This window comes from Triticum aestivum, chromosome 7B (assembly GCF_018294505.1).
Source record: "Triticum aestivum cultivar Chinese Spring chromosome 7B, IWGSC CS RefSeq v2.1, whole genome shotgun sequence".
NCBI classification, from domain to species: Eukaryota; Viridiplantae; Streptophyta; class Magnoliopsida; order Poales; family Poaceae; genus Triticum; species Triticum aestivum.
In genome coordinates, this window is record NC_057813.1 from 631643097 (window position 1) to 631664531 (window position 21435).

The following is a 21435-nucleotide window of genomic DNA, read 5'->3' on the forward strand; positions in this document are numbered from 1 at the left end:
ATGCTAGGCTTGTCAAGTTTAACCTGAGTATTCTGCGTGTGCAACTGTTTTGCACCCGTCGTATTTGAACGTAGAGCCTATCACACCCGATCATCACGTGGTGTCTCAGCACGAAGAACTTTCACAACGGTGCATACTCAGGGAGAACACTTCTTGATAATTTTAGTGAGAGATCATCTTAAAATGCTACCGTCAATCAAAGCAAGATAAGATGCATAAAGGATAAACATCACATGCAATCAATATAAGTGATATGATATGGCCATCATCATCTTGTGCTTGTGATCTCCATCTCTGAAGCACCTCCATGATCACCATTGTCACCGGCGCGACACCATGATCTCCATCGTAGCATCATTGTCGTTTACGCCGTCTATTGCTTCTACGACTATCGCTACCGCTTAGTGATAAAGTAAAGCAATTACATGGAGTTTGCATTTCATACAATAAAGCGACAACCATATGGCTCCTGCCAGTTGACGTTAACTTCGCTTACAAAACATGATCATCTCATACAATAAAATATAGCATCACGTCTTGACCATATCACATCACAACATGCCCTACAAGAACAAGTTAGACGTCCTCTACTTTGTTGTTGCAAGTTTTTACGTGGCTGCTACGGGCTTAGCAAGAACCGTTCTTACCTACGCATCAAAACCACAACGATAGTTTGTCAAGTTGGTGCTATTTTAACCTTCGCAAGGACCGGGCGTAGCCACACTTGGTTCAACTAAAGTGAGGAAGACAGACACCCGCCAGTCACCTTTAAGAACGAGTGCTTGTAACGGTGAAACCAGTCTCGCGTAAGCATACGCGTAATGTCGGTACGGGCCGCTTCATCTCACAATACCGCTGAACCAAAGTATGACATGCTGGTAAGCAGTATGACTTATATCGCCCACAACTCACTTGTGTTCTACTCGTGCATATGACATCTACGCATAAAACTAGGCTCGGATGCCACTGTTGGGGAACGTAGTAATTTCAAAAAAATTCCTACGCACACGCAAGATCATGGTGATGCATAGCAACGAGAGGGGAGAGTATTGTCCACGTACCCTCGTAGACCGAAAGCGGAAGCCTTATGACAACGCGGTTGATGTAGTCGTACGTCTTCACGATCCGACCGATCCAAGCACCGAACGTACGGCACCTCCGAGTTCAGCACACGTTCAGCTCGATGACGATCCCCGGACTCCGATCCAGCAGGGTGTCGGGGATGAGTTCCGTCAGCACGACGGCGTGGTGACGATGATGATGTTCTACCGACGCAGGGCTTCGCCTAAGCACCGCAACGATATGACCGAGGTGGAATATGGTGGAGGGGGGCACCGCACACGGCTAAGGAACGATCACGAAGATCAACTTGTGTCTAGAGGTGCCCCCTGCCCCCGTATATAAAGGAGCAAGGGGGGAGGCCGGCCGGCCCTTGGGGCGCGCCAAGGAGGGGGGAGTCCTCCTCCTAGTAGGAGTAGGACTCCCCCTTTCCTAGTCCAACTAGGAAGGGGGAAGGGGGAAGGAAAGAGGGGGAGAGGGAGAGGGAAAGAGGGGCCGCCCCCCCTCCCCTAGTCCAATTCGGACTCCCCATGGGAGGGGGCGCACCACCTCCTGGGCTGCTGCCCTCTCTCTCCCCTCAGGCCCACTAAGGCCCAATACTTCCCTGGTGGGTTCCGGTAACCCTTCCGGCACTTCGGTTTTCTCCGAAATCACCAGGAACACTTCCGGTGTCCGAATATAGTCGTCCAATATATCAATCTTTATGTCTCGACCATTTCGAGACTCCTCGTCATGTCCGTGATCACATCCGGGACTCCGAACAACTTTTGGTACATCAAAACATATAAACTCATAATGAAACTGCCATCGTAACTTTAAGCGTGCGGACCCTACGGGTTCGAGAACTATGTAGACATGACCTAGAACTGTTTCCGGTCAATAACCAATAGCGGAACCTGGATGCTCATATTGGCTCCCACATATTCTATGAAGATCTTTATCGGTCAGACCGCATAACAACATACGTTGTTCCCTTTGTCATCGGTATGTTACTTGCCCGAGATTCGATCGTCGGTATCTCAATACCTAGTTCAATCTCGTTACCAGCAAGTCTCTTTACTCGTTCCGTAATACATCATCTCACAACTAACTCATTAGTTGTAATGCTTGCAAGGCTTAAGTGATGTGCATTAACGACAGGGCCCAGCGATACCTCTCCGACAATCGGAGTGACAAATCCTAATCTCGAAATACGCCAACCCAACAAGTACCTTCGGAGACACCTGTAGAGTACCTTTATAATCACCCAGTTACGTTGTGACGTTTGGTAGCACACAAAGTGTTCCTCCAGTAAACGGGAGTTGCATAATCTCATAGTCATAGGAACATGTATAAGTCATGAAGAAAGCAATAGCAGAAAACTAAACGATCAAGTGCTAAGCTAACGGAATGGGTCAAGTCAATCACATCATTGTCCTAATGATGTGATCCCGTTAATCAAATGACAACACATGTCTATAGTCAGGAAACATAACCATCTTTGATCAACGAGCTAGTCAAGTAGAGGCATACTAGTGACACTCTTTTTGTCTATGTATTCACACAAGTATTATGTTTCCGGTTAATACAATTCTAGCATGAATAATAAACATTTATCATGATATAAGGAAATAAATAATAACTTTATTATTGGCTCTAGGGCATATTTCCTTCAACCACCCCACTAGCATCCATCACGGCGGATTCGCCGCATTGGTTCTAGACCCAATCATTGACGGATTTCACCTCACCAGTGTCCTCATGGACGGCGGCAGCAGCCTGAACCTGCTTTATCAGGATACAGTGCGAAAAATGGGCATAGATCCCTCAAGGACTAAACCCACAAAGATGACCTTTAAAGGCGTCATACCAGGTGTAGAGGCCAACTGTACAGGCTCGGTTACACTCGAAGTGGTCTTCGGATCCCCGGATAATTTCCGAAGCGAGGAGTTAATCTTTGACATAGTCCCGTTCCGCAGTGGCTATCACGCCCTGCTCGGGCGAACCGCATTTGCAAAGTTCAATGCGGTGCCGCACTACGCATACCTCAAGCTAAAGATGCCAGTCCCTCGAGGAGTCATTACGGTCAATGGAAACACTGAATGCTCTCTCCGAACAGAGGAGCACACGGCGGCCCTCGCGGCGGAAGTACAAAGTAGCCTCTCAAGGCAATTCTCTAGTACGGTTGTTAAACGTCCGGACACTATCAAGCGCACCCAGAGTAACCTACAACAAGACCGTCTGGCACGTTTCGAGCAAGCATAGTAGTGCGGCCCCAACCCAGCCCTCGCGAGATTGCGAAACCAGTACCACACGTACATAACTATGCTCTGGAAATACCATGGGCATAAGGGGAGGGGCACAACCACGGCACGCCCAGAATGCGGCTCAACCGCACTAGGGGCTCCCGATTTTGTCATTTTTCCTTTCTTACTTTCAGGACTCCATTCTCCGGAAGGCCCGTCCGACTGTACAATCGCCGAACACACGATGCAACAGCCAGGGAGGCAGCAAGCTACGTTGAATGTCCAGGTGGTCTCTTTAATGAGCTAAATACCTATCTTACATAAAGTCCCGCAGCTTGCCCCTGGAGGGGGACATGTCAAATAATCCCATCTCTTGCTTATCGCACTATTTGTATCGTTCTGCTTTCACATCAGCCTCTTAATAAACAATACATAGCTCTTGTCTATTATTGCATTCATTATGTAAATATGTTCAGTTATGACATTATGCAACCGTACACTTTGGTGCGGCCAATACAACAGGGGCTTAAGTACCCCAGAATATGGTGTGAGAAGACAGAACTCTCTCACAAGTGCGGCACCCCGAACTTACAGCATTATATGCATCGGCTTCGAATCATGTCTTGGGTCAATAGTTGGGTTTGCCCGGCTCCCATGTTTTGGTACCTTACATTCCGCTATATCGGCTAAGGTAGCGCTGGGAGAACTACTGTGATTGTGCCCCAGTTGAGCTGGGTTAAGCACCTCAGTAGAGAAATCTAAAACTGACCGTCATGATAGGGCGAGAGCCGGTCGCTGTTCGAGAGGTTTTTCGAGTCCCTAAAGACTTATGCCGCTTAGAGCGAGGAGCTGGCTTTGTCTGGCCTAGGTGTGGATAGCGCCCGAACTCGGTCTTCTGAATACTAGGGGCTTCACCGAAATTTAAAATTATAGAATTCTATGGCTAAGTGATAGTGATAAAGCATTATAGTCCGATTGCCTTGTTCGTTGTGCTGAGCGCCTCCCTCGAAGGACCCAAGAATGGGAACAAGAGCGCTCAGGTTTATCCCGAACACCCCAGCACTCGTGGCATGGGGGTAGAAGCCGACGACTTGCATCTCTTAGATTTCATAAACGGCCGCACAGAAGGTAATATTTTAAATTCAAAAAGCGTTGCTTAGCGCATATGAACAAGTTTTCAGCGCACAGGATAAACACGAGCGAGTTTACTCAAAAATTAAATCCTTGGAACATTCGTTCGCCACAAGGCGGGCACCCTTCAGGACGCCCTCATAATACATCTCGGGCCTGCGATGCTCCTTCCCCTCCGGTGGCCCATCTGTCACCAGCTTCTCAGCATCAAGCTTGCCCCAGTGCACTTTAGCACGGGCAAGGGCCCTACGGGGGCCTTCGATGCATACGAAGCGCTTGATGACTTCAAGTCGTGGACAGGTATCCACCAGCCGCCTCACCAGCCCAAAGTAGCTCCCAGGCAGGACCTCCCCAGGCCACAACAGGCTTATAAGGCCCTTCATGGCCTGTTCGGCTACCTTATGGAGCTCGACCAACTGCTTCAGCTGGTCGCTCAAGGGCACCGGGTGTCCGGCCTCAACATACTAGGACCAGAACACCTTCTCCGTCGAGCTCCCTTCTCCGGCTCGATAGAATGCGGCGGCGGCGGAAACACTGCGGGGCAGATCTGCGAATGCTCCTGGAGAGCTCCGGATTCGGGTAAGTAACAAGTAATTCACTTTCACGTGCTTACTTTGCATAAAGAATGCCTTACCCGCCGCTATCTTCTTCATCGCCTCAATTTCCTGGAGGGCCTTTTGGGCTTCGGCCTTGGCAGATTTGGCGCTCTCAAGGGCCGAGGCAAGCTCGGACTCTCGAGTCTTTGAGTCAAGCTCCAATCTCTCGTGTTTCTTCACAAGAGCATGGAGCTCTTGCCGCACCTCCTCCGCCCGCGCCTCCTGCTTTTCTCGCTCGGTGAGCGCCACGGCTGCATTATCTTCGGCCTTGGACAACGCTTCCTTCAGGGTCACCACCTCGGTTGTGGCCCCTGTAACATTCACATTGGTCCTGTCACTATTTGCAACCAGGTATTTTATATATACTTACATAAGGTACTACCTACTTTCCTTGTCCTCGAGCTGCTTCTTGGTATGGCCGAGCTTGTTCTCGGGCCACTCGAGGCTCTGCTTCAATGCATCGACCTCCGCAGTCAGTGCGGTAGAGGTCAGCAGCGCAGCCTGCATTCCCATATTGACATATTTATGTTAGACTCTTGTGTATATCTTTTTAGATCCTCAGTCCGGCTTTTCTTTCCAAACACCAAACTGAGCATCAGGGGCTACTGTCTATGCTGTAACATTTTCACATGTTTTAAATACATACCTCAAAGCCTATTAGAAGGCTGGCACAGGCTTCGGTCAGCCCGCTCTTGGCGGACTGAACCTTCTGGATTACCGCACTCATAATAGTGCGGTGCTCCTCATCGATGGAGGCTCCGTTAAGCACCTCCAACAAATTGTCCGGTGCCTCCAGTTGGACGGATGCCACCGGTGTCGTAGGCTTGCCCTTCTTACGAGGGGGCTGCCTGCCGGACTCCAGAACCACTGAAGATTCCGGTGCGGTGTCCGGCCCAGGGCCGGACTTAGATCCCTTTGGGGTTTTCTCCCCTTTGCGTCTGGAGTCCGGGAGGTCGCCTTGCGGCGCCTCCAAGACCACCTCCTCCTGGCTTAGCCCCTTTTGGGACTCCACCTCGGCATCGTCCGTAGGGAGAGGGGAGGTAGCCGTCCGGAGTGAAAGACTATTCACATCCGACGAATCCAGGGAGCCGCTCAACGAAGCGTCGAACTGGGCCTTGGGCGGACTGCATGATTATGTTCGGCATTAGAAGATATTGTGCACTAAAGGAACGCCATGAGTTATTCTGGTATCCGGATACTTATGATTTTGCCAGGGGCTTGGCCCTGGATGGCCACTCCTCTTTGCCGTCGTCGACATCGGTGGCGTAGTCCGGAAGAAGGGTTTTCCCCTTCTTGACCCTCCGGCCTCCCCAGTTGGGGAGGTCTTCCTTTTCTTTCCTCCCCCCGTTGGAGGGGGAGAGGCTTCTTCTTCCTCCTCCTCGTCTTCGGAGGAGGATCGCGCTTCGGGGTCGTCGGGCGATGAATCTCACACCACCAGGCGCCGGGAACTCTTTCGAGTTCCCGTGGCCTTCTTCTTGGCCTTCTTCTCCGGCACCACGTGAGGTGCTGGGACCAGCAGCTTCGTCAAGCATGCATCAGCTGGGCCTTCGGGTAAAGGAGCCGGACAGTTAAACTGTCCGGACGTCTTCTTCCAGTCCTGTCAAAGGAGCGGGAGCTTAGATCCCTTATAGAGTCAAACTATGGAAAAAGAGTATCCTATAAAGGGTAAAATAAGCTTACTGCGCTGGCTTGGCGCTTCATGCAGAATCCGCGATCCTCGGTAATGGGTGGGGGAACCTCGGAGCTCTTGAATAGCACCTTCCAGGCATCTTCTGCGTTGTGTCGAAGAGCCTGGACAAAGTTTGGTGCTCGGCCGTGTCGAACTCCCACAAGTTGAAAGCCCGTCGTTGACACAGGAGGATCCGGCGAAAGAGCATGATCTGGACTATGTTGATGAGTTTAACCTTCTTGTCCACTAGGTTTTGGATGCAGGTTTTGTTGGGGAACGTTGCAGAAAATAAAAAATTTCCTACGGTTTCACCAAGATCCATCTATGAGTTCATCTAAGCAACGAGTGATAGGAGAGAGATGCATCTACATACCACTTGTAGATCGCATGCGGAAGCGTTCAAGAGAACGGGGTTGAGGTAGTCGTTCTCGTCGTGATCCTATCACCGGAGATCCTAGCGCCGAACAGACGGCACCTCCGCGTTCAACATACGTACGGTCAGCGTGACGTCTCCTCTGTCTTGATCCAGCAAGGGGGAAGGAGAGGTTGATGAAGATCCAGCAGCACAACGGCGTGGTGGTGGATGCGGTAGAACTCCGGCAGGGCTTCGCCAAGCTATCGCGGGAGGAGGAAGAGGTGTAGCAGGGGGAGGGAGGCGCCAAGACACATGGTACGGCTTCCCTCCCTCCCCTCCTTTATATAGGCCCCCAGGGGGGGCGGCCCTGGGAGATCCAATCTCCCAAGGGGGCGGCGGCCAGGGGGGTGGATTGCCCCCCAAGGCATGTGGTGCGCCCCCCCCCCCCACCCTAGGGTTTCCAACCCTAGGCGCAGGGGGGCCAAGGGGGGGGGGGCGCACCAGCGCACTAGGGGCTGGTTCCCCTCCCACCTCAGCCCACGGGGCCCTCCGGGATAGGTGGCCCCACCCGGTGGACCCCCCGGGACCCTTCCGGTGGTCCCGGTACAATACCGGGTGACCCCGAAACTTTCCCGATGGCCGAAACAGCACTTCCTATATATAATTCTTTACCTCCGGACCATTCTGGAACTCCTCGTGACGTCCGGGATCTCATCCGGGACTCCGAACAACATTCGGTTTTTCTGCATACTCATATTCATACAACCCTAGCGTCACCGAACCTTAAGTGTGTAGACCCTACGGGTTCGGGAGACATGCAGACATGACCGAGACGGCTCTCCGGTCAATAACCAACAGCGGGATCTGGATACCCATGTTGGCTCCCACATACTCCTCGATGATCTCATCGGATGAACCACGATGTCGAGGATTCAAGCAACCCCGTATACTATTCCCTTTGTCTGACGGTATGTTACTTGCCCGAGATTCGATCGTCGGTATCCCAATACCTCGTTCAATCTCGTTGCCGACAAGTCACTTTACTCATATCGTAATGCATGATCCCGTGACCAGACACTTGGTCACTTTGAGCTCATTATGATGATGCACTACCGAGTGGGCCCAGTGATACCCCTCCGTTATACGGAGTGACAAATCCCAGTCTCGATCCGTGTCGACCCAACAGACACTTTCGGAGATACCTGTAATGCACCTTTATAGTCACCCAGTTACGTTGTGACGTTTGGTACACCCAAAGCACTCCTACGGTATCCGGGAGTTACACGATCTCATGGTCTAAGGAAAAGATACTTGACATTGGAAAAGCTCTACCAAAACGAACTACACGATCTTGTGCTATGCTTAGGATTGGGTCTTGTCCATCACATCATTCTCCTAATGATGTGATCCCGTTATCAATGACATCCAATGTCCATAGTCAGGAAACCATGACTATCTGTTGATCAACGAGCTAGTCAACTAGAGGCTCACTAGGGACATGTTGTGGTCTAAGTATTCACATGTGTATTACGATTTCCGGATAATACAATTATAGCATGAAAAAAAGACAATTATCATGAACAAGGAAATATAATAATAATCCTTTTATTATTGCCTCTAGGGCATATTTCCAACAGTCTCCCACTTGCACTAGAGTCAATAATCTAGTTACATTGTGATGAATCGAACACCCATAGAGTTCTGGTGTTGATCATGTTTTGCTCGCGGAAGAGGTTTAGTCAATGGATCTGCGACATTCAGATCCGTATGTACTTTGCAAATATCAATGTCTCCATCTTGAACATTTTCTTCTTAAGTTCACTACTCCACGATTCAACATATACACGTATCCGGTTTGTGACTTAGAGTCATCCAGATCTGTGTCGAAGCTAGCGTCGACGTAACCCTTTACGACGAGCTCTTCGTCACCTCCATAAATGAGAAACATGTCCTTTGTCCTTTTCAGGTACTTCAGGATATTCTTGACCGCTGTCCAGTGTTCCTTGCCGGGATTACTTTGGTACCTTCCTACCAAACTTACGGCAAGGTTTACATCAGGTCTGGTACACAACATGGCATACATAATAGATCCTATGGCTGAGGCATAGGGGATGACACTCATCTCTTCTTTATCTTTTGCCGTGGTTGGGCATTGAGCCGAGCTCAATCTCACACCTTGCAATACATGCAAGAACCCTTTCTTGGACTGATCCATTTTGAACTTCTTCAAAATCTTATCAAGGTATGTGCTTTGTGAAAGACCTATGAGGCGTCTCGATCTATCCGTATAGATCTTGATGCCTAATATGTAAGAAGCTTCTCCAAGGTCCTTCATTGAAAAACACTTATTCAAGTAGGCCTTAATGCTGTCCAAGAATTCTATATCATTTCCCATCAAAAGTATGTCATCTACATATAATATGAGAAATGCTACAGAGCTCCCACTCACTTTCTTGTAAACGCAGGCTTCTCCATAAGTCTGCATAAACCCAAACGCTTTGATCATCTCATCAAAGCGAATGTTCCAACTCCGAGATGCTTGCACCAGCCCATAAATGGATCGCTGGAGCTTGCATACTTTGTTAGCATTCTTAGGATCGACAAAACCTTCCGGCTGCATCATATACAGCTCTTCCTTAAGATAACCGTTAAGGAATGCCGTTTTGACGTCCATCTGCCATATCTCATAATCATAGTATGCGACAATTGCTAACATGATTCGGACGGACTTAAGCTTCGCTACGGGAGAGAAAGTCTCATCGTAGTCAACTCCTTGAACTTGCCGATAACCCTTAGCGACAAGTCGAGCTTTATAGATGGTGACATTACCATCCGCGTCCGTCTTCTTCTTAAAGATCCATTTGTTTTCTATCGCTCGCCGATCATCGGGCAAGTCAGTCAAAGTCCATACTTTGTTTTCATACATGGATTCTATCTCGGATCGCATGGCTTCTAGCCATTTGTTGGAATCTGGGCCCGCCATCGCTTCTTCATAGTTCAAAGGTTCACCATTGTCTAACAACATGATTTCTAGGACAGGGTTGCCATACCACTCTGGTGTGGAACGTGTCCTTGTGGGCCTACGAAGTTCAGTAGCAACTTGATCCGAAGTACCTTGATCATCATCATTAATTTCCCCTCCAGTCGGTGTAGGCACCACATGAACATTTTCCTAAGCTGCGCTACTTTCCGGTTCAAGAGGTAGTACTTCATCGAGTTCTACTTTCCTCCCACTTACTCCTTTCGAGAGAAACTCTTTTTCCAGAAAGGATCCGTTCTTTGCAACAAAGATCTTGACTTCGGATCTAAGGTAGAAGGTATACCCAATGGTTTCCTTAGGGTAACCTATGAAGACGCATTTTTTCGACTTGGGTTCGAGCTTTTCAGGTTGAAGTTTCTTGACATAAGCATCATCTGCAAACTTTTAGAAACGACAGCTTAGGTTTCTTCCCAAACCATAATTCATACGGTGTCGTCTCAACGGATTTAGACGGTGTTCTATTTAAATTGAATGTAGCTGTCTCTAGAGCGTATCCCCAAAATGATAACGGTAAATCAGTAAGAGACATCATAGATCGCACCATATCCAATAGAGTGCGATTACGACGTTCGGACACACCGTTACGCTGAGGTGTTCCAGGCGGCGTGAGTTGTGAAACGATTCCACATTTTCTTAAGTGCGTACCAAATTCGTGACTTCAATATTCTCCTCCACGATCTGATCATAAGAATTTTATCTTTCGGTCACGTTGATTCTCTACTTCATTCTGAAACTCCTTGAACCTTTCAAAGGTCTGAGACTTGTGTTTCATCAAGTAGACATACCCATATCTACTTAAGTCATCAGTGAGAGTGAGAACATAATGATATCCTCCGCGAGCCTCAATGCTCATTGGACCACACACGTCAGTATGTATGATTTCCAATAAGTTGGTTGCTCGCTCCATAGTACCGGAGAATGGAGTCTTGGTCATTTTGCCCATAAGGCATGGTTCGCATGTGTCAAATGATTCATAATCGAGACACTCTAAAAGTCCATCAGCATGGAGCTTCTTCATGCGCTTGACACCAATGTGACCAAGGCGGCAGTGCCACAAGTATGTGGGACTATCGTTATCAACTTTACATCTTTTGGTATTCACACTATGAATATGTGTAATATTACCTTCGAGATTCATTAAGAATAAACCATTGACCATCGGGGCATGACCATAAAACATATCTCTCATATAAATAGAACAACCATTATTCTCGGATTTAAATGAGTAGCCATCTCGTATTAAACGAGATCCAGATACAATGTTCATGCTCAAACTTGGCACTAAATAACAATTATTGAGGTTTAAAACTAATCCCGTAGGTAAATCTAGAGGTAGCGTGCCGACGGCGATCACATCGACCTTGGAACCATTCCTGACGCGCATCGTCACCTCGTCCTTCACCAGTCTCCGCTTATTCCGCAGCTCCTGCTATGAGTTACAAATGTGAGCAACGGCACCGGTATCAAATACCCAGGAGTTACTACGAGTACTGGTAAGGTACACATCAATTACATGTATATCACATATACCTTTAGTGTTGCCTGCCTTCTTGTCCGCTAAGTATTTGGGGCAGTTCCGCTTCCAGTGACCCTTCCCTTTGCAATAAAAGCACTCAGTCTCAGGCTTGGGTCCATTCTTTGACTTCTTCCCGGCAACTGGCTTACCGGGCACGGTAACATCTTTGCCGTCCTTCTTGAAGTTCTTCTTACCCTTGCCCTTCTTGAACTTAGTGGTCTTATTGACCATCAACACTTGATGTTCTTTCTTGATTTCAACCTCTACTGACTTCGGCATTGAAAATACTTCAGGAATGGTCTTCACCATCTCCTGCATATTGTAGTTCATCACAAAGCTCTTGTAGCTCGGTGGGAGCGACTGAAGGATTCTGTCAATGACCGCCTCGTCTGGGAGGTTGATCTCCAGCTGGGACAGGCGGTTGTGCAACCCAGACATTTTAAGTATGTGCTCACTGACAGAACTGTTTTCCTCCATCTTACAACTATAGAACTTGTCGGAGACTTCATATCTCTCGACCCGGGCATGAGCTTGAAAAACCATTTTCAGCTCCTCGAACATCTCATATGCTCTGTGTTGCTCAAAACGCTTTTGGAGCCCCGGTTCTAAGCTGTAAAGCATGCCGCACTGAACGAGGGAGTAATCATCAGCATGTGACTGCCAAGCGTTCATAACGTCTTGGTTCTCTGGGATGGGTGCTTCACCTAGCGGTCCTTCTAGGACATCTCCTTTCTTGGCTGCTATGAGGATAATCCTCAGGTTCCGGACCCAGTCCGAATAGTTGCTGCCATCATCTTTCAGCTTGGTTTTCTCTAGGAACGCGTTGAAGTTCATGTTGACATGAGCGTTGGCCATTTGATCTACAAGACATATTTTGCAAAGATTTTAGACTAAGTTCATGATAATTAAGTTCATTTAATCAAATTATTTAATGAACTCCCACTCAGATTTGACATCCCTCTAGTCATCTAAGTGTTACACGATCCGAGTCGACTAGGCCGTATCCGATCATCACGTGAGACGGACTAGTCATCATCGGTGAACATCTCCATGTTGATCGTATCTTCCATACGACTCATGTTCGACCTTTCGGTCTCTTGTGTTCCGAGGCCATGTCTGTACATGCTAGGCTCGTCAAGTTAACCCTAAGTGTTTATGCATGTGTAAAACTGTCTTACACCCGTTGTATGTGAACGTAAGGATCTATCACACCCGATCATCACGTGGTGCTTCGAAACGACGAACTTTAGCAACGGTGCACAGTTAGGGGGGGCACTTTCTTGAAATTATTATAAGGGATCATCTTATTTACTACCGCCGTTCTAAGTAAACAAGATGCATAAAACATAATAAACATCACATGCAATTATATAAAGTAGTGACATGATATGGCCAATATCATATAGCTCCTTCGATCTCCATCTTCGGGGCTCCATGATCATCTTCGTCACCCGCATGACACCATGATCTCCATCATCATGATCTCCATCATCGTGCCTCCATGAAGTTGCTCGCCAACTATTACTTCTACTACTATAGCTAACGGTTTAGCAATAAAGTAAAGTAAATACATGGCGTTAAATCATTGACACGCAGGTCATACAATAATTAAGACAACTCCTATGGCTCCTGCCGGTTGTCATACTCATCGACATGCAAGTCGTGATTCCTATTACAAGAACATTATCTCATACATCACAATATATCATTCATCATTCATCACAACTTCTGGCCATATCACATCACACGACAATTGCTGCAAAAACAAGTTAGACGTCCTCTAATTGTTGTTGCATCTTTTACGTGGCTGCAATTGGGTTCTAGCAAGAACGTTTTCTTACCTACGAATAACCACAATGTGATTTAGTCAACTTCTATTTACCCTTCATAAGGACCCTTTTCATCGAATCCGCTCCAACTAAAGTAGGAGAGACAGACACCCGCTAGCCACCTTATGCAACTAGTGCATGTCAGTCGGTGGAACCTGTCTCACGTAAGCGTACGTGTAAGGTCGGTCCGGGCCGCTTCATCCCACAATACCGCTGAAGCAAGAAAAGACTAGTAGTGGCAAGCAAGTTGACAAGATCTACGCCCACAACAGATTTGTGTTCTACTCGTGCAATAGAGAACTACACATAGACCTAGCTCATGATGCCACTGTTGGAGAACGTTGCAGAAAATAAAAACTTTCCTACGGTTTCACCAAGATCCATCTATGAGTTCATCTAAGAAACGAGTGATAGGAGAGAGATGCATCTACATACCACTTGTAGATCGCGTGCGGAAGCGTTCAAGAGAACGGGGTTGAGGTAGTCGTTCTCGTCGTGATCCTATCACCGGAGATCCTAGCGCCGAACGGATGGCACCTCCGCATTCAACACACATACGGTCAGCGTGATGTCTCCTCCGTCTTGATCCAGCAAGGGGGAAGGAGAGGTTGATGAAGATCCAGCAGCACAACGGTGTGGTGGTGGATGCAGCAAAACTCCGGCAGGGCTTCGCCAAGCTATTGCGGGAGGAGGAAGAGGTGTAGCAGGGGGAGGGAGGCGCCAAGACACATGGTATGGCTTCCCTCCCTCCCTCCCTCCTTTATATAGGCCCCCAGGGGGGCGCCGGCCCTGGGAGATCCAATCTCCCAAGGGGGCGGCGGCCAGGGGGGTGGAGTGCCCCCCAAGGCATGTGGTGCGCCCCCCCACCCTAGGGTTTCCAACCCTAGGCGTAGGGGGGCCCAAGGGGGGCGCACCAGCCCACTAGGGGATGGTTCCCCTCCCACCTCAGCCCACGGGGCCCTCCGGGATAGGTGGCCCCACCCGATGGACCCCCCGGGACCCTTCCGGTGGTCCCGATACAATACCGGGTGACCCCAAAACTTTCCCGATGGCCGAAACAGCACTTCCTATATATAATTCTTTACCTCTGGACCATTCCGGAACTCCCCGTGACGTCCGGGATCTCATCCGGGACTCCGAACAACATTCGGTTTTTCTGCATACTCATATTCATACAACCCTAGCGCCACCGAACCTTAAGTGTGTAGACCCTACGGGTTCGGGAGACATGCAGACATGACCGAGACGGCTCTCCGGTCAATAACCAACAGCAGGATCTGGATACCCATGTTGGCTCCCACATACTCCTCGATGATCTCATTGGATGAACCACGATGTCGAGGATTCAAGCAACCCCGTATACTATTCCCTTTGTCTGACAGTATGTTACTTGCCTGAGATTCGATCGTCGGTATCCCAATACCTCGTTCAATCTTGTTGCCGGCAAGTCACTTTACTCGTACCGTAATGCATGATCCCGTGACCAGACACTTGGTCACTTTGAGCTCATTATGATGATGCACTACCGAGTGGGCCCAGTGATACCTCTCCGTTATACGGAGTGACAAATCCCAGTCTCGATCCGTGTCAACCCAACAAACACTTTCGGAGATACCTGTAATGCACCTTTATAGTAACCCAGTTACGTTGTGACGTTTGGTACACCCAAAGCACTCCTACGGTATCCGGGAGTTACACGATCTCATGGTCTAAGGAAAATATACTTGACATTGGAAAAGCTCTACCAAAACGAACTACACAATCTTGTGCTATGCTTAGGATTGGGTCTTGTCCATCACATCATTCTCCTAATGATGTGATCCCGTTATCAATGACATCCAATATCCATAGTCAGGAAACCATGACTATCTGTTGATCAACGAGCTAGTCAACTAGAGGCTCACTAGGGGCATGTTGTGGTCTAAGTATTCACACGTGTATTACGATTTCCGGATAATACAATTATAGCATGAATAAAAGACAATTATCATGAACAAGGAAATATAATAATAATCCTTTTATTATTGCCTCTAGGGCATATTTCCAATAGGTTTGGAGTCTGGTCACCTCTTCCCGATTACCCCACGACAGGCCCGTCTCTTTCCAGGATGTGAGTAGTGTGGGGATGCCAGATTGGAATTCGGGGGCCCCTGCCCATTCAGGGTCACGCGGCTCGGTGATGTAGAACCACCCCGATTGCCACCCTTTGATGGTTTCCACAAAGGAGCCCTCGAGCCATGTGACATTAGGCATCCTGCCCACCATGGCGCCTCCGCACTCCGCTTGCCGGCCGCCCACAACCTTCGTCTTGACATTGAAGGTCTTCAGCCATAAGCCGAAGTGGGGCTCGATGCGGAGGAAGACCTCGCACACGACGATGAACGCCGAGATGTTGAGGATGAAGTTCGGGGCCAGATCGTGGAAATCCAGGTCGTAATAGAACATGATCCTCTGGACAAATGGGTGGAGTGGGAAGCCCAGTCCGCGGAGGAAATGGGTGAGGAACACCACCCTCTCATGGGGCCTGGGGGTGGGGATGAGCTGCCCCTCATCCGGGAGCCGGTGCGCGATTTCGTTGGACAAGTATCCGGCTTTCCTCAACTTTTTGATGTGCCCCTCCGTGACGGTGGAGGCCATCCACCTGCCTCCCACTCCGGACATGGTTGGAGAAAGTTGAGGTGGGAAGTGCGGACTTGGGCGCTGGAGCTCGAGTGCGCAGAAATGGATAAGCAAAGGAGGAAGAAGGCGTAGATGGAAAGGGTGGATCCTTATCCCCTTATATGGGCGGCCGAAACTATGTGCCCCCGCCAGCCTGGTAAAACTCGCTTATAACCCAAGTGCCGTGATTAATAGCACGGTTGGGTTACCCACGCCCGTATTGATGAGAATCCCGAAATAAGGGGACATGATCTCTGCTTTGACAAGACGTGCCAAGGAAACCGCCTCGCTAAACGCGCTAAGGTGGGACAATAAAATGATTTGAATAAAGGCTTGGTCGTGGCATGATGTCACGCTGCGGAATACGTCAGCAGATTAGATTTGTACAAATATTATTCTCTCTGCGGTGGTATGTGGAACTTATTTTGCAGAGCCGGACACTATCCTTGTGTTCAACATCTTCTATGAAGTATTCGGAGGAGGAACCCGCCTTGCAATGCCGAAGACAATTTGCGCGCCGGACTCGTCGTCATTGAAGCCTGGTTCAGGGGCTACTAAGGGAGTCCCGGATTAGGGGGTGTCCGGATGACCGGACTATGACCTTTGGCCGGACTCCTGGACTATGAAGGTACAAGATTGAAGACTTCGTCCCGTGTCCGGATGGGACTTTCCTTGGCGTGGAGGGCAAGCTTGGCGATACGGATATGTAGATCTCCTCCCATTGTAACCGACTTTGTGTAACCCTAGCCCTCTCCGGTGTGTATATAAACCGGAGGGTTTTAGTCTGTAGGACGAAGAACAATCATACCATAGGCTACCTTCTAGGGTTTAGCCTCTCTGATCTCGTGGTAGATCTACTCTTGTACTACCCATATCATCAATATTAATCAAGCAAGAGTAGGGTTGTACCTCCATCGAGAGGTCCCGAACCTGGGTAAAAACATCGTGTCCCTTGTCTCCTGTTACCATCTGCCTAGACGCACAGTTCGGGACCCCCTACCCGAGATCCGCCGGTTTTGACACCGACAGCAACGACACAGAGGAACTCTCAATGAAAGCACCAATGTCGGTGTCAAAACCGGCGGATCTCGGGTACGGGGTCCCGAACTGCGCGTCTAAGGCTAATGGTAACAGGAGGCTGGGGACACGATGTTTACCCAGGTTCGGGCCCTCTCGATGGAGGTAATACCCTACTTCCTGCTTGATTGATCTTGATGATATGAGTATTACAAGAGTTGATCTACCACGAGATCGTAGAGGCTAAACCCTAGAAGCTAGCCTATGATTATGATTGTTCTCCTCCTACAGACTAAACCCTCCAGTTTATATAGACACCAGAGGGGGCTAGGGTTACACAGAGTCAGTTACAGAGAAGGAGATCTAACATCCGAATCGCCAAGCTTGCCTTCCACGCAAAGGAGAGTCCCATCCGGACACGGAACGAAGTCTTCAATCTTGTATCTTCATAGTCCAACAGTCCGGCCAAAGTATATAGTCTGGTTGTCCGGATACCCCCTAATCTAGGACTCCCTCACCCGCGTCTTCTCGTCTCTCACTCTCCGGCGACGCCTCTCTCTATCGCCTAGCAGAGCTCCGCTCAGCCCTCCGACCTCCTTGCCCATGCTCTGCGCCGGACTGCTGCGGCTCTCCGCTAGCTGAAGCTGGAATACAACGAGTGGCTGCACCTCGCAAGCCCCTCGGTGGCGAATTTCTGGCACTGGCCGGCGACTGGGCAAGTAGCGGCAAGCGGCGACGGCAATGATAGATTTCATTCGTAGCTATCACAACAAGTTTGATTTGTGAACCGATTATGGGTGGATGCCTTGTATTATCCTAATCACAGCATCTTGGTACCTTTTCCTAATCACAGCAAGCTCGATTTGTGTTTTGACAGTTTTTGGACATGTAGATACTTGTATTTTTACAGATTTTTGACATGTAGATACTTGTATTTTTACAGATTCTTGACATGTACTTCCTCCGTTCCAAATTACTCGACGTGGTTTTAGTTCAAAGGGAGTATATGACTGAATAACTAGCATTTATTTGACATTTTTTTATTACATGTATCTTGTTTGTATTTGATATCAAAGTCAAAAATTTGAGTGGTGCCATCAACAAATTCATTCCATTCCATCTCAGAAACCAAACACCGAAATGTAACCACTCCATTCCTATAAATTGCCCCTACCAAACACAAGGACGGAACCGACCCATTCCATTAAAATGAAACCATGACATTCCATTCCACTTCGTTCCCGAACTAAACACACCCCTAAAACACACTATAGCATCGGGAGTATATCAGGTGATACCACAACTTATATGCTCTCCTGCTATCAATTCAAAAAAATAAATTAAATGATTAAAATAATTCAACAATTTTATATGTTCTGAACACATATGTTTACAATGCTAAAAATTTCAGTTCCAAATTCAAAGTACACGCGGAGAAACAAAAAAGACAAATTCGACATGAATATTGTCAATAAAGACAAAACACATGAATAGTCTGAAAAAACTGCACTACATTGATTTGTTTTTTTGTTTGTTTCTCAGTATATATATCGTATTTGGATTTAGGGGTCGTTAACTACTCCCTCCAACATAATATAAGAGCGTTTTTAACTTATAGTGTCATATTACTCCCTTCAACATAATATAAGAGCGTTTTTTATCTTAGTGTCGAAGACACTTTTATATTATGGGGACGGATGGAGTAGTATATTGTGAACATTCATGATTTTTCTCCGAATTTTTCGAATCATTTAATATAATTTTTTTCAAATTGGTAGCATGGAGCATAGTGATGGTATCACCTGATGTTTCCTCTAAAGCACTCATTGCATGCCGAACAGATTACTAGCACATTAATCACAACTTAGTCCTGACCGTCGGCGCCTGTTGAATCGGCTGCGTCTCTGCCCATGAACCGGCCGACGACTCGCACGACCTCGCCGCTGGTCTCCGACCACGGGTCCCTCGAGAAGAAGCCGTGCTCCTTGCCCGCGAACACGGCGAGCTCCACGTCGTTCCCCACGGCCTTCATCCGCTCCACGTACCGGACCTGGTTGTCCTTCAGCATGTCGTCGCCGCCCACGACGACGAGCACGCGGCCGTCCACAAGTCCCAGGCCCGGGCTGTCCGGTCCGAGCGGGTTCATCAGCGGGTAGTCCTTGTTGGCGCCGGCCGGCAGGGCGAGCCGGTTGTACCGCTCGGCCACGTCCCGGCTCAGGAACGCGCTGCCCCGCGAGCCCAGCTCGGACTGCGTCGGCGCCTCGGAGGTGAACGCCGGCATGAGGAGGGCGTACCCAGCGATCCTGACGGGGCCGAGTCCCGCCGCGCCGAAGCGCGCGGCCATGTGGTGCGCGATGTTGGCGCCGGCGGAGTCGCCGGACACGAAGAGCCTCCCCGTGTCGGCGCCAGAGTCCGCGAGCCAGGAGCGGACGTCCTCGTCAGACCCAGATCCGTCAGCAGGCCCGGGGGCGAGGCGGTCGCGGAGCCAGGCGAGGGCGGCGGCGGCGTCCTCGTGGGCGGCCGGGAGGCGGTGCTCGGGCGCGAGGCGGTAGTCGAAGGAGAGCACGAGGGCGGGGAGCTCGTGGGCGAAGCGGAGGCAGCAGGCGTGCACGGAGGGCCAGGCGCGGCTGCCGATGCAGAAGCCGCCGCCGTGGAAGTAGGCCAGCACCGGCAGCCGCTCCTTCCCCTTCCCCTCCCGGCGCGCCGGCCGGTACATTCGCACGCCGAGGCCGTGGGCCGGGTGGTACACGGCGTCCCTCCACTCGACGCGCCCGTCGTCGCGGTCCTCCACCGTGTACGGCGCCGCGGCGGAGCGCACGGTCGTCCCGTCGCTGAGCACCTGCAGCACGCCGCGGCAGTCCTCCACGACGTGCGGCGCCTCCGTGTCGCCCGCCATCGCTTTCCCGCGGACGCGCGCGTAGACAGACGTGGAGGAGCTGGCTAGCCGACTCGATCGATCCGATCTACAAGCGCACACGTGACACGCCACATATATGCAGCGCGGCCAACAGCTACTCGGTTGTTGTGAAGAACGTGGTGGAGCGGGTGGGCGGTGGCGGTCAGCCCTGCGCTGCACGTTATTGCTGGGCTCCACGGCGCGCCAGAACTTACAGAAAAATCGTTCTAGATTGCGGAGATCGAATTCGAATTCGGTGGCTAACCTGGCGCGGCCGCGCACGCCTGCGTGTGCCGTGAAAACCGACAAAACTGGCCCTTTGGCCGAAGTTCAGCACAAAATAACTTTGTTTTTAAAATGTTTCACAAAATTGCCCTATCTGCACGGCGCTTGCATCCAGGACACCATGCCAACTAGCACAACACGGTGGTCAAAGGCGTCATACGGGTCGCCGATGACTTGCCACGTTGGCAGGACAGGGCACCATGGTGCCAGGGCGCCATGCTCAGTAGCATGACGCCCCTGCCCAGGGTGCCATACCCCTTGCATCACCAAAACAGAGTGTCTCCTCTGGTTTCCACCACAGACCCTCTCTTTTCCCCTTCTTCACCCGGCCGCCCCACTCATGCCCCTTTCTAATGGCCACAAAATTTCGTGGATCAGAGCTCCAAGTTGGTGATTCATCCTCCCCTTCGACCCCTCAAGGTATTCTTCATCATTCTTCCTCTTTTTGTTGGCTGAAATCTCCGCATTGTGGCGATATGGGGAAACCATAGATCATCAAATTTTGCTATCTTTGTTGATGCATTTTGGTGTTTATGATTGTAGATGGCGAGGATCGTGAATGTGCATCATGTGGACTTTATCTCCTTTGAAAAGGGAAATGCGGAGTATGGTGACCCGAAGAACAAGCCGGTAGTGATTGTGTTTTCCGCAAGTCCTAGCCTTGAGGAGGTTGTGGTTGATCTTTGAAGAAGGTTGAATTGGACGAAAGAAAGCGATGGAGTAGACTTAATCGGAAGGTATAATGTTTTGTATGGGCAACATATTCATTGGAAGATAATGCCTCTTGACTCCGAGTTTCATTGGGAAGCATATAAGGAGAGTGTGTTGGCCTCACAAGATAAATCATTTGAGTTATTTGCCACAAAGGTTGTTCGTGGTAGGTTGCACATTGATTTGAATTGGTGTGCATCTTCATGTGATGTTAGAAGCCCGATTTGAGATTCACAACATGTTAATCCGGATGTGTATGACACAACAATGAGCCAACCTCCAATGACCCAACCTTTGAGCCCCGTCGGGAATGACCAAGTTGATAATGAAGACTTGGATGGTGATGAGTTTGAGGGTTGAAAGATCGTGGATGTCGCCTAGAGGGGGGTGAATAGGCGCTTTAAAATAATTATGGTTTAGGCTTGAACAAATACGGAATAAACCTAGC

The 21435-nt window shown here is 49.5% G+C and overlaps 1 protein-coding gene across 1 annotated transcript; it reads right to left on the minus strand.

The window, feature by feature from the left end:
• Positions 1–18833: 18833 nt before the first annotated feature.
• On the minus strand, positions 18834–20087 carry LOC123159183 (probable carboxylesterase 15). The gene has a single exon (XM_044577011.1). The coding sequence runs from the start codon at positions 19989–19991 to the stop codon at positions 18960–18962; it is 1032 nt and encodes a 343-aa protein (XP_044432946.1). The 5' UTR covers positions 19992–20087; the 3' UTR covers positions 18834–18959.
• Between the last annotated feature and the right edge of the window lie 1348 nt (positions 20088–21435).